This window comes from Amborella trichopoda, chromosome 1, assembly GCF_054954075.1.
Source record: "Amborella trichopoda isolate Santa Cruz 75 chromosome 1, AtrichopodaSantaCruz75HAP2 v2.0, whole genome shotgun sequence".
Classification (NCBI taxonomy): Eukaryota; Viridiplantae; Streptophyta; class Magnoliopsida; order Amborellales; family Amborellaceae; genus Amborella; species Amborella trichopoda.
The window spans coordinates 48,668,642-48,682,342 of NC_142336.1; the positions used below are offsets into that span (position 1 = coordinate 48,668,642).

Here is a 13,701-nt window from a genome sequence, read left to right on the forward strand (position 1 = left end):
TAGGTGGAGAGACCAACTACATCGGGATATCCATGCAGCAGGTAATTTATGATTCATTATTGCAATTCATAATTCTTTTTGAACTCCGAGTAAAGTTACCGCAGTTAATAATATAACAAACCATGTGCAGGGTTTTTTCTTAATCTACAAAATTTGTACCCCAATGCCACTTTAGATGATGAAGATATCATGGAGGGGGTAAAAAACTACATCTATAGGCTTGAGCTTGATATTGAAACTCAGATGGAGTGTATGCAGCAGGTAAACCTTAATCAAAACGTGTCTGTAATAAAATTTCAATTTAGAATAATGAATTGCATTTCTATGTAGTACTAATTTCTTGTATACGCATGTTGTTATTTCTAGCTTATCATGTATATGGAAAAAAAAAGAGGAATTTGCATACAACAATGCCAAAAAAACAACTGAAAAATTGCACCCATGTCAGTTTTAAGTTAAAACTTACAATATTTTAGTACAATACTATTTGTGGTTTTTTTTAAAAAAATCAATTTCTTTTCTATTGTTAAGTAATTATATGTCTATCTGTGTCAGCACAATGGTGGACGATACATGGAATTCAAACAAAGCAATTACAAAAGATTGCAATTAGAATTTTGAGTCAAATATGTGCTGCCTCGGGTTGTGAGAGAAACTGGAGTACATTTCAGTGGATACACGCCCCGAGGAAGAATAGGTTAAAGACTCAGACATTGCACAACTTGGTATACGTTCATTACAATTTGAAATTGAGAGAGAGACATATAAGGAGGACTCCCACAGACTGCACGTCGATCAACCTTGATTACATCTTCTAGAGAGATCTCGCTGATGAGTGGGTATCACTAAGGACCCCACTACTAGATCAAGATTTTCTTAGTGGGGTAGTTGTGGATATGAATGATAATTTAGATGTTGCAACATCCAATGGAGGAGACATGGCAATGGACATGGATGACGATTTATACACAGGATGAAAATGAGACAGAGGATGATGAAGAGATAGATGGGACAATGAAAAACACCTGGCTAGAACCAGTCATCCAGGAATGTGAAGGGACACAACATCATGCAGTGTTTGATGAACAACAAGATTTAATGAGATTGATCGGGAGGAAGTCGAGGCATCAAGGCGTAAAAGTGACTCGACAAGGGAGAGACGAAGCCGTAGCCGTCATCGTAACTGGGTTATTCATGATGATAATAACATTGAAGCTGTTAAGGGCCATAACACAGAACAGGGTGGGAGTAACACAAAACAAGGGGGGGGAGAGCATGAAAGTTGGACGAATCTAGGAGATTTTGGCCAAGGGAGTATCACGAGAAATGTTCTTGATTGGCGATGGGGCACAACTGCGGCATTACAGACTCCTCCAAGCCGTACTCATATTTTTCGCCCTGTCAAACGTAATAGTGAAACACAACAATACCATGATCCCCCTCGCCACTCTCATTACTACTAACCATTGTTAGTTGGACTTTGTAATTTTATTAATTGAATTAATGTGAAATTATAAATTGTGTTGCATATTTCATAGTATTCAAATATTAAATTATATAAAAGTTGTTTTAATTTTTTTTTTATAGGATAAATGTATGTAATATAATAGTATACACTTAATATGAGTTTTTCTATTTTTTTTTTTATTTTTTTGGATTTCTTTTTACTTTTTTTTTTAATCCAGTCCGGTTAAACGCCTTGGTTAGTTCAATTCCGATTCAAACCGCTCTCAACCCCAAAACCAATTAATTATTCTAGTTCAATTTTACGAACACTCCGTAAAACATTGGGTTAGGGTGAAAGGGCGCCGGGGATTGGAAGGGAGTTCCGAAACTACTTATTGTGTGAGTGTGTGTGTGTGAGAGAGAGAGAGAGAGAGAGAGAGAGAGAGTGAGTGGAGTCCATGAGTGCAAGCAAATTATGAAACGGAAAACCAAATTATAAAGGGGACTGCTCTCTCTCTAACAGCTACCAACTGAGCGGGTATCCCGTTAATGTCATATAAATGGTTTCTTTTTCATTCCCTGAGGAAGACTCCACCTCTCTTAAACAATTTCCCCTTCTTCTCTCCCTGCTATTCAAAATGTGCCAGTGACACATTACTCATGTCTTTCTCTTTCTCTCTCTAACCATTCTTTCCTCTCTAACCATTTTTATCAGCAACAATGATTTGCCATCATCATCACCATCATGATACATTCTCGTTCTCAAGCAACTTAATACCTAAGCGACTACAACCCCACAACCAAGAACTGCAACCTTCTCTCTCACATCAAATTTTAGCATCACAGACCCTAGATTCGTTCCTTGGGTTTCATGGAAGTGAGGGTGTTGAGGAGGAGCACAATGCTGCTTGTTTTGGGCCTGGTTCTGGTTTTGAGGGGGAGTATTGGGTTTGCGCAGACTGATAATTGCAATGGAGATCTTGGGGCCCTTTCTCTCCCCTTCAATGCTTCTGGTTTGGTGTGTAGCGCAGTGTGGAATACCTTCTTGCTAAGGGTATCTCTTTCTCTCTGCTTTTGTTGGTTGTGAAAGCTCGAAAACCACTACATTTTGTTAATAAGCTGAGAATGGAAACTTTCTAATGAATACCATATTTCTCAGTTAACTAGCAATGCATCAAATATTATCTTTTATTTTTTTTGGGGTTTTCTATTTATTGATTGTGTAGTGGTGTGGCTGTAATGTATATTGAAAATACGTAAAGCGGCATGTTTATTCTGCATTATCAATCTTTGATCCTTTGTTGTAGGATGAGTGTTGGTGAGATGAGGATGTTGAGATGGATGAGTAGCAAGATAAAAAGATAGAATTCAAAAGGGATACATTTGGGAGAACTTAGGTGTGGTTTTAATAGGTGATAAAATGAGAGTAAGTAGATTGAAGTAGGCTGAAAGTAGGCTGGCAGCAGCGTTGATCTAGTACAATAAACCCACCCAATACAACACCTATTAGAAGGTACAAATTGGTTTAAGGAAAAGGCTAAACAAGAGCAAAAGGAAGCCCGAAAAGGACATCGTTTTAAGCATAATGACATATACCCTTGTTTAAGCATAATGACATATCAAGATTCGTGTAGCCGACCCATATAGTTGGAAAAAGGCTATGTTGATGATGATGATGATGATGATGATGGAATATACAGATCTCTTTTATGATATACATGCCATTTCAATCTGATTCTTTATTTATTTACGTTCTTTGTTGGTTTGTTTTGTTTTTTGGTCCTCGTTCATTTTCATCAATTTATACTTTTTTGACATTCATGGATCTTTGGTTCCTTTACTACAAAAGATATGTTATACATCTCTCTAATATTATGTACATCAAAGAGGCATCTGTGGGCGGTTATCTTAAAAGGTTGTATATTTATGAAATTTGGGATTTTGTACCAAAATATAAACTCTTAGTCATGATGTGTCCACAGCATTGTAATAAAAGTTTGCTGACATCAACATGATAACAATACATTATGCATTTCCAAAAAAACAAAATAAAAATAACAAATACATTATAAACACACATCTTTAATCTGCATTTCCAATGTGCTAACTTTGTGTAAGATCAAAGATATCTAATTTGTTATTTTTATATTAACAACTGTGTTGTCCTTTTGATCACTAATATGAAGTGTGTCGAAAAGCGACCAGCAATGACTGGTTCTTTGCCTCAAGTAAGCTTAGGTGCTTTATTTTACTCTATATGCTCCAAGAAAAACTGTTTGAATTTTCAAGCATATCTTCTCCTTTCATTTCCTGCCTTCTCCTTTCATTTCATCTTGTCTATATTGATAATCGAAGGTGGCCAAATCATGTGACTGGTAATTTGAATATTTTATCCATCTCTCGATGTTTAACATGACTTTAGTGTTAATCCATATTTCAAAATATTTGAATCTGGGATTAGGTAACATTGTTTGTTGGGATTCTCATTCATTTCGTCTCTTTGATGTCTTTTCTTGTTTAAGAACTAGACTCTGATATCTCTCTAGAGTCATCTTAGTAGATTACCCTTTTTACCCTTTAGGTGGTTATTCTCACTATATCTGGATTTGTTTTGTAGAACAAAACCTTGCTCAAAGTTTCCATCGTATTTCACTTTCATATTTGATATTTCTTATGGTCTAAGAAGGGTGATGACCTTAAACTTTCCCTTAAACCATCCCATGCCCGGTTAAAGGGGCTGGGTTGTGTTAGGTAGGCAGCCAACATAAAATTTTGCCAAAACTCTTCATGAATCTTGAAACTAGGCGGATCAGGATTCGTGTAGCCAACGCCAATTAATTGGGAAAGACTATGATGATGATGATTATTATTATTTGATATTATTCTTAACTATCAAAATAAAAGGGCAATATTAAATGTTATCCTTAAATCTTGGGGGGACTACCTATGTCATGCATTTTGACACTTTAGTCTCAAAGGTGCAGCTCAGCAATGCTTATGTGCATTTACTTCTTCTTGGATAAACTTGCATATAATGCTATTTATATATACTCTGTGTGCTTTTTTTAGGTTGAATCTGAAACAATTGTTATGTAGAATTGAGATCAAGATTTATGGTTGCAAGCTTTCTGATCTTGATCTTTTTTATTAAGGATAAATTATACAAGATCTACATCTTTTCAAGGCACCCATTGCTTCTAAACATTGAGATTATTCCACCTCTCTTGTATTGATTATTTCCCCTTTTCTGTTTCAGTATTCTCAGAGTCAAGACAATGTCTTGAGCATTGTACTCTCTGCAGAATATACCAATGGTTGGGTTAGTATAGGATTTTCAAAAGATGGACGGATGGTTGGTTCTAGTGCAATGGTGGGCTGGATTCGGAAAGGAGGCAAAGCAGCCATTAAACAATATTATCTTGGAGGTCAAGACCCATCCGAAGTCGTAGTGAACCAAGGCGAGCTGACACTCTCAGATATTACCCCTTCTGTGCTTCTTCGAGGAGCAACCATCTACTTAGCATTTCAATTGAAACTCACATCTCCTATTAAGAAACGGGCACTCATATTTGCTTTAGGAAGCAGGAACCCAGTTCATGAGAAGTTAACAATGCATGAAGACGAAACTACTGTGGCGTTCGACTTCTCCATGGGTTTGGTCCTTTGGCCTTCATCATTGGTGACATGCATGCGTGTAGTTTGCACTTTTACACATATTTGATGGCGCATATCTACTCGCGATGATGAATTCTTAACATGTATAGTGAATTCCTAGTAATAGTTATCATGTTTTGTTGTAACTCAATACATGCTCACCTTTTCTTTGTGCCATGATTAGTGAGATGCAGGAACATATGCATACATTTGCTTGAGTTGAATGAATGACTACTTGTATGTTGATTCTTAGTTTATGGTTATTGATGCTTCTTAGTAATCAAGATGTTTTCGCCTTTTTTTTGTATCATAATAGATGACAGCATGCACATGGTTTGCACGTTTATAGTGCGTAGTTGTTTTAGAAGATGAATACATGTCTACTTGTGATTCCCAGTTTTGATCATTTGTGCTTCTTAGTAATCAATGTTTATCCCTTTGTCTTGGACCTTGATCATGGGCATGGTAGCATCTAATAGGAAAGTAAGAGGTACTGCCGTTTTCTGTTACATTTTTAATATGGTTTTTTTGACTTTTCCTAGTTCTGGTATTTCTGTTTAAAATCTCAAAAGAAAATATTGGTCTACCAACTTAAGTATGAGGTAATCAATCTTTAGAACTCTTTTTTATTGTTTATCAGTAATCTTACGGAATGAACTTAGGGTTATTTGATCATTTTATGCACACATACATACTCTCATAGACATATTCCGAGGGTTGCTCTATTTCAAATCATATAACGAACTTCCCTTAAAAGAACCAGAGGGGATGGAGTCCAAACACTCAGCAACAGAATCTTAGTGGTACAATGATAAAGTTTGATGCACTCTAATAATGGTATAGAAAAATCCAGGTGGTGGTTTAGAAAAATCGAGGGAGAGAAGTCATATAAGATTTGCTGCATTGGTTTAACTTACTACCTCTGGTATTTCTGTTTATTCTCTCAAAAGTAAAATATTAGTCTACCTGCTTAGGTATAAGGTGATCATCCTTTAGGGCTCTTTTTTATTGTTCATCAGTTATCTTATGAAATGAACTTAGGGCTATTTTGATCATTTTATGCACACATACATACTCGCATGGACATATTCCGAGGGTTGCTCTATTTGAAATCATATAACCAACTTCCCTTAAAAGAACCAGAAGGGATGGAGTCCAAACACTCAACAGCCTGAATCTTAGTGGTACAATGATAAAGTTTGATGCACTCTGATAATGGTTTAGGAAAATCTAGGGGGTGGTTTAAGGAAATCAAGGTAGAGAAATCATATAAGATTTGGTGCATTGGTTGAACTAACTACTTTAACCCTGCTTGATTCTGGATACTGAGGATCAGTAAATCTCCTTTATCCTTTTGTTATCATCTTCCACGGCCATACAATTTCTCTATGCTATGCTAGATTTTATAATTGAGCCTTCGTTCTTTTTGAAAAGAAAAGGCCAAACTATATCTGAAAACTTAAAGAATTGGACACTGAATGTGTTTCATTGGCAACAATGGTGCTTATGCAACTTTAGAAATTTGAGAATTGTTTTTTAATAGGTACCTCGTCGGTATCATCTTCGTACCCGAGCCAATTGAAAAGGAATCATGGGTTACTGGGTATATTTGGATGGGGAATGATCTTGCCCATAGGGGCCATCATTGCGAGATATTGTAAGCAGTGGGACCCGCTTTGGTTTTATCTCCATTCTATACTTCAACTGGTGGGATTTGTTCTTGCTTTAGCAGGTTTGGTGGCTGGTGTTGCTCTATATAATCAGTTGAATGCTAATGTCGTAGTGCACAGAGGCTTGGGGATATTTGTCTTTGTTCTGGGTATTCTTCAGGTTGGTAAGCTTAGCATATCGTATTTTTGTTATATGTTTCTACAATAATTTTCATTGTATTTCTTTCACTGGGTTGGTTTTAGTTCAGTGTTTCAAACAAACTAGTTGGTAGCATGCGCATGATATGAAAATTTAATTTTTCTTTTTTTGTGGTTTTTTTTTTGTTGTTTGGGGGGGTGGGGTTGTTTAGAAAAATGAAAACACATTATAAATTGAAATATCCTGCATTATGAAAATATGAGAAACAGCAAAAAAAGAGGAAAAAGAAAAAAAAGACTACATGTGGGTTTAGTCATGGCTACACCACTCTAATGTTGAACTTTGAATTTCTTATTGCAAAATATTTTACAAAAATACCCTTATACATCTAAAATTTACATTAGCAATAACTCATTTAAAATTTTTGAGTAGGGATACATTCGTTATTCAAGAAGTTAAAGAAATCTTTGTAAACTTGAAGTTGATTTTGGAGGACTACAAAATACCCCTCGGGTTTCATGAAAAGACGTGGTAAAGTTTTATGTTGGCTGCCTACCTAACCCTACTCCTTTGTCCGGCCTTTGAAATTTTTTGAGAAGGGCATATTTGTAATATTAAATTGTTTCCAAAATTCAAAATTGGTTAACAAAGTCAAAGGAATCCTTTAAATTTTGAAATTGACTTTGGAGGGATTCTTAAATGACAAAAATAGCATCCCTAAAATATATTATCTAATTTTGGAGTAGGAAATTCTAAGTTCTTAGTGTGGCCTAAAATAACCCTTTAACTGTTACAAATAAATGGAATGGAATCCATAAAAAGGAAAATTAACAAAGAAAGAAAGAAAGAAAAATGAATAAATAAACTACAAACACTTTTTTGAAAGTTAACCTTTTATCAGTGGGCAAAAGTTTTTACAATTTCTGGTGAATACAAAATTGTACACCAATAATGTTTGTTATGTCATGTATGACATTCTGTTCAAGAAAAAAGTTGAGGTTAAGGTCCATTTGAGGTATATGGATTGGGTTAAAAGAAGGAAAATGAAATATTACAAAGAACAAATCTAACAGTCTGAAAAGGAAATATAGGGTTTGCAAGACGATATAAAGATAAATGAAACACAAAGAAGAAGAAAAGAGAGAGTTGGCGCATTGAAATAAATAAGATGTAAACATGAGGAAAGAGTAAAAAGTGACAAGGAAAAAAAGCGTAAACACATATAAAGGAAACCAAAAAGAAAGAGTGATTAATTCTCCTTTTTTTCCTAAATTTGAATTTTTATACGGAATTCTATGGGATAGTTTGCTTGCCTTTTCTATTTTTATTCGAGACCACTCTAATTTGGTTATTCCTATAATTTTTCTTTATCCCTTGCACCTTGATGTTAAACAGGGCTGCCATATTCTTTTGGTTCGTTTCCCATGCATGTTTAGGATTATTACCCCTTCAAAAGTTTTGGAGAATTTTTTTTTTTTTTTTTGATAAAAGTGTAATCCTTCAAAAGTTTCTAGGCCCTTACCCTCTAGTACACTGAATTCTGACAATTTTCTAATCATCAATGCCTTAGGTGATGGCCTTCTTTATCAGGCCACAAAAAGAGGCAAAGGTTCGCAAGTATTGGAACTGGTATCACCACTGGTCTGGAAGGTTCGCCCTCTTTTTTGGGGCTGTGAATATTCTTCTTGGTATCCAAGTTGGGGGGGGTGAAAAGAGCTGGAAAGTTGGTTATGGAATCAATAGTGCCTTCATATTAATTACAGTCATTATTTTGGAGCTGATGAAGTGTCTCAAAGGGTCCACGAAACCAGATCCTAGTCCTGCCTTCCAAATGCACTCAACTCATGGTTAACCATGGATGCGAATTTCAGTTATTGTGAGGATAAAAGGTGAGGGGCATATTCTTATGTATTCATAGAATGAGAGCACTACCTCTCTTAAGCAGTGAATCGCATTTTAACTGACTTTGAGTGGAGGAACCCCAGGCATCATTTTTCACATCTGATGGCTTTGGAGGGTGTGATTTACTGTCCCAAGAATGTAGTGTTCTCATAGTAGATGATCCTTAAGTTTATTTGGTATACTCTAGTCCAATGGACTGTGGTGCATGGTATTCAGAGACTACATCCACTATTCATTCCCAGTGATGGATTGTTGAAGATTGATTCGAGTGTGCGTACATGGATATTCACGTGGGTGTCATTAATTGCTGAGCATCTTTAAAAGGGTATGCATGTATGCATGTTTGATGTACGTTGGAGTACCATGTACCATGTACCATGTACCATAGTCCTGGGCTGGTATACATACCCAGTTACTCCTACACTTTTATGTTCATTATTTTCTAACAATATGAAGATTTGGCAGGATACAGTGAGCTACTTATTTGATTCAAGTTTTTGTTGGAACTGGATGTAGATGGCGAGTTACTGATTTTGGCTTTTGAGGCTGTGGAAACTGCATTATTTTCCGGAGATGACTAAAATGCCCCGGCTGTGACTGAGAGGGCCCATGCCTTGATATTGTGGAATGGTGGATAAATCCTTAAGAATGTGGTGGCCATCCGAGAATGTAATTTATTTGGATTCATAAAGGAATGTGGGAGATGATTTCGAAGGCCATTCACTGGTGTTCATAGTTGAGAGTCCTTTTTATTCATTGTCGAAGTTTTGCTTTGTGAAGTTATCTAGTTTCATTGCCACCCTATCCACACTCAAAGAGAGACATTTATAGAAGTGTGTTCAGTTGTTCACACAATTTGTGAGTTACATGCCACAAGTCAGCGCTAATACTTGATGAATGCAATTTGCTCAATACAACTTCTATTTCAAATGTCTGTCCCTCTGCTTCTTTTTTATGATAAGTACTTCATACATAATATGACATTCATATAAGTTCATGGGTAGAGTTTAGGTGCATCCTAGATAGAGCTCATGAAGTGCATGCACCTCCAAAATCCAGGCTGGAGATGGACCAACGATCAAAATCTTCAAATGTATATCATATCGACCAGCATCATGATTGTGAATATGGAAAGTATAAATTCTGAGTTTAAAAATGGTCCATCTTGTATTCATTTTTTAAAACCATTCATTTAGTTCCTTTAAAGATCACCCAATTTATGCTATTTTTAGAGTCCCAGATATTCCTATGAAGTGTGTCATGCATCCACCTCCAAAATCCGTGTAGGAGATGGACTAAGGATCCAAAGTATCAAATGTATATCATCTCGACCAGCAGCATGATCATGATCATGGAAACGTAAATAACTTCTTAGTTTTAAAAATGCTCCGTCTTGTATTCATTTCTGTAGAGTTTAGAACATTCATTTAATTTCTTCAAAGATCACCCCATCTATGCTAATTTTTGGAGCTCCAAATTAATGGATCGAAGACAAAGATGGGTCTGCAGTGATATAGGATGTGTTTCAAAAACTAAAACCCCCGAAAACTAATGGGAACATATGCATTGGTTGACTCATCAAAATCCTTTTCCGTCTTAAAACTATAATGCACATACATGTGCAATGCGTCATCATTGTCGCCGTCAAAGTCTTTTTCCCAACTAATTCGGATAGGTTATACATGTGCAATGCATACAGACCTGAATATATACATATCATTGTCACTGAATGGTCATCTATTTTAGGGGTTTGTGCGTGTGTAATGCTCTGTTGTGCCATTATTGAGCACTGTAAAAGCATATTCCAAAAGCTGTGGGCCTAAATTATCCTTGCCCTTAAAGTACAACTTAGTTTTGGACGGGTGTAATTGGTGTTGTTTTCAGGGGCAAAATGAGCAGTAGCTCTCCAGCGAGATGTTTTGGTTGGCTGAAATACATTCAAGGATTTAGCATCAACCTTGATGAAGCATTGAATGTGCGTTATGCGGAACAAAATGCCCCACATAAATGTATATATCTAAGATCTATATATTCAACATACACCATCCCATTCCAGTGAACGAATGTAAGTAAAATGCTCCACTTAAGTGAAGCATGAAAATCTACACATAAGTGTATATATCTAAGATCTATATATTCAAGATACGCCCATCCCATTCCAGTGAATGAATGTATGTAAAATGGTCCACTTAAATGAAGCATGAAAATCTACGAAATGTCATTGATCAGTTTGGTTAAGGAGAGGAACAGTTTAGCTGCAGTACAAGATTGTGCTCCATACAGCAGAGAAAAAGAGAGGTCGGGATCCCTTTCAATTTAGCAGCATTTTGCGTTGCTGCTGGAATGAGATTGAGTGTTTGCAAACCAACACCTCACTCGTAATGCGCAGGAATGCATTTTGGAAGCTTTCATAAATGAATTATTAGCTTTCAAACTTCAAAAATGACAAACTTTCTCAGAAGTGATTGTACTGAGGATGTAAGTTCAAAGACATTGCAGTAAGCTGTTCATACAAGGAACTCTGTCCATTGTGACCAGGACAAAGATACTTGAGCTGCCACCAAGGGACTGGGAAGTTCAAATCCAACCAAACACCTACCCAAACAAAAAGAACAAGAAAAATCAAAGAGCCTTCTCTTACCATTCAATGAATGCCTTGAACCTTCATTCAAGTGATTCAAAATCCATTCAATATGTTGAGAACTTTGAGTTGAGTTCCATCTGGAGGGTCCTACCAAGCTCCGTGATTGATCTCACTTGTTGAATCAATCGAAAGAGGCCACAGAACAAGCTATAGAATCAACTAAAACGACATGACCCGTTTCCTTTATCTTTTTATTTCTTTCTTTTTTTATTTTTTTGGGTGACATGTTAACAGTGGAATAGAGGGTGGAATGTTTATGTTGAGGCATCAGCCCCTGATCCATCGATGCTGGAACACTATTCCCCAGTTTTCTTTACGGTTTTTCCTCTAATTATTTATTAATTTTGCGAAGCATCAACTGCTCAAATGATTCCCAAGCCTTGGACCGCTCAACAGCTTTTCAAGGAGTAACTGAGCATGAGACTTAAATGAAGTAAAATAGAAGATAAAAGGAAATAAGGACAGAAGAAATGAAGCATCTGTGTTTGCAAAGGACATTAATAAAGCATTTTTATGTGATTAATTTTAATTCATATGTACTTATTAGAGATAATCACTGTGATTAATTTGTTGACTTTCCATTATTATTATTATATATTTTATTACACTGAATGCTTAAACAAAAACAACACTTTTCAAGAAGCTGGAGGTCCCCTGCATTTATTCATGTAAGAATTCCTTTGATGAAGTAATGAATTGTTATGTAGGAGTTCTATTTGATGAGAAATCACGCGCAAGATTTATTGTTTTTTTTTTTTTGTAGTTCAGCAGTAAGAATCATGTAACACTGCTAAATGTCGGCAGTTAACCACTCAAACCCAAGCCAAAATTTCAAAATCAAGCACAAGACCTGATGTGAAAAGGAGACCTGATGTGAAAAGGAGAGAAACACATGCACGTTACAGTTGACATTGATTGCTAACTCACAGATTATCTCATGTAATTAGTTGGAAGTTCATTTAAACTTATGTGATATACTTTTCGCATGATCAATTTTTGGACATTTATTTTCTTCTTTTATTTGTTTTATTAATAGACAAATATCAACACCTATAACAAATATCACAAAAACTATTTCATAGATACTCTCTATAAAATAGGTCAAAATCTGATTTTACAAAACTTACAATTTAAACCACACAATATTCACTTGGGGACAAAGTTTACGTGACCATCTTAAATTGAGGGCTCCACCAAAAAATTAGCCTTAAATTATCCGGTCAGTCTTTTTCACTGATTTACTCATAAAAAAAAAAAAAAAAAAAAAAAAAAAAAAAAAAAGGGTTAGATTCAATACAATGATTAACTCTAATACTGCTTGCATTGACTACAACGATCATAATGATATGCGGCCATTAGATGTAAAATGGGATAGTTGGGAAGTTCTATTGATCATTCTAGTCTAATTAAATATTTTTATTGAACTTGGTAATGCACTTTTGGCAATCTGATTTAGCGTCTAATGGCTAAGAATATTAACTACCCTCTTTTGCCAAGGTAGATGGTCCTAATGTATACATCCCCAAAAAAAATAAACCATAGATACCTTACGGAAAGGACGCCATCACCAAAAAGCCTGTTGTCATATAGAACCACGACAATTTTGTCTTATTGAACTTAGGTCCAGATAAATATACGCGTGCCACAAGGGCCAAGTGGATTCGCAATATTCATTAAAACGAACCACTCCTTGGCTTATTCCCTGCCTCTAATGCTTCTCTTGTCGTTGCACGCCCCCATCTATTCTTGAACCTCTTTAGTGTATTGTTAATTATTTATCGTTCATAATAAATAATAAATATGTATTTTTTAATATATTTTTTACAAATTCAAATTATATGAAATTTAAAACATCTATTTTTCTCATCAAAGCTCATCTAATAAAAATATTAAAAAATAAATTGACTAAAATACCTCTAAAAGTTTCAAGTGATTAATTTTCAGTCGAATTAATTTTTTGATATTTTTATTAGATTCTTCTATTTTTAAAGAATAGACGTTCAAAATCTCAAGTGATTTGATTGGAAAAAAAATAAAAATAAAATACAAAGTACAATCGTGATCATTAGATCAGCATAGATTCAATCTAAATAATTGGCTGACCTCATATTCTCCCTATATATATATATATATATAACCTATCCTTAAAAATAAATTGGAAACTCCAAGTTAGAGTGTTTCATTCACCCATCGCCTTTGTTTTGTCTCCTTCCGTGATCATAACATACATCTAAGTTCTCATGAGT

The 13,701-nt window shown here is 35.4% G+C and overlaps 1 protein-coding gene across 3 annotated transcripts; it reads left to right on the forward strand.

Moving 5' to 3' along the window:
• The first annotated feature begins 2,310 nt into the window (after positions 1 to 2,310).
• LOC18442375 (Cytochrome b561/ferric reductase transmembrane with DOMON related domain-containing protein) lies at positions 2,311 to 9,741 on the forward strand. Of its 3 annotated transcripts, none has more exons than XM_006852594.4 (5): positions 2,311 to 2,500; positions 4,703 to 5,099; positions 6,644 to 6,930; positions 8,480 to 8,798; positions 9,277 to 9,741. In XM_006852594.4, the coding sequence occupies exons 1-4, from the start codon at positions 2,318 to 2,320 to the stop codon at positions 8,759 to 8,761; spliced, it is 1,149 nt and encodes a 382-aa protein (XP_006852656.1). In that variant the 5' UTR covers positions 2,311 to 2,317; the 3' UTR covers positions 8,762 to 8,798; positions 9,277 to 9,741. The 3 variants fall into 3 exon arrangements, with proteins under 3 accessions (XP_006852656.1, XP_088726038.1, XP_020527779.1); XM_088869912.1 differs by having other exon boundaries at positions 9,284 to 9,741; XM_020672120.2 differs by having other exon boundaries at positions 9,328 to 9,741.
• The last annotated feature ends 3,960 nt before the right edge of the window (positions 9,742 to 13,701 follow it).

Coding starts and splice junctions, on each gene's coding strand:
- LOC18442375 (XM_006852594.4), top strand. CDS start 2,318: ATGGAAGTGAGGGTGTTGAGGAGGAGCACAATGCTGCTTGTTTTGGGC. Junction 5,100..6,643: donor GGCGTTCGACTTCTCCATGG/GTTTGGTCCTTT, acceptor GTTTTTTAATAG/GTACCTCGTCGGTATCATCT. Junction 6,931..8,479: donor TTGTTCTGGGTATTCTTCAG/GTTGGTAAGCTT, acceptor TCAATGCCTTAG/GTGATGGCCTTCTTTATCAG.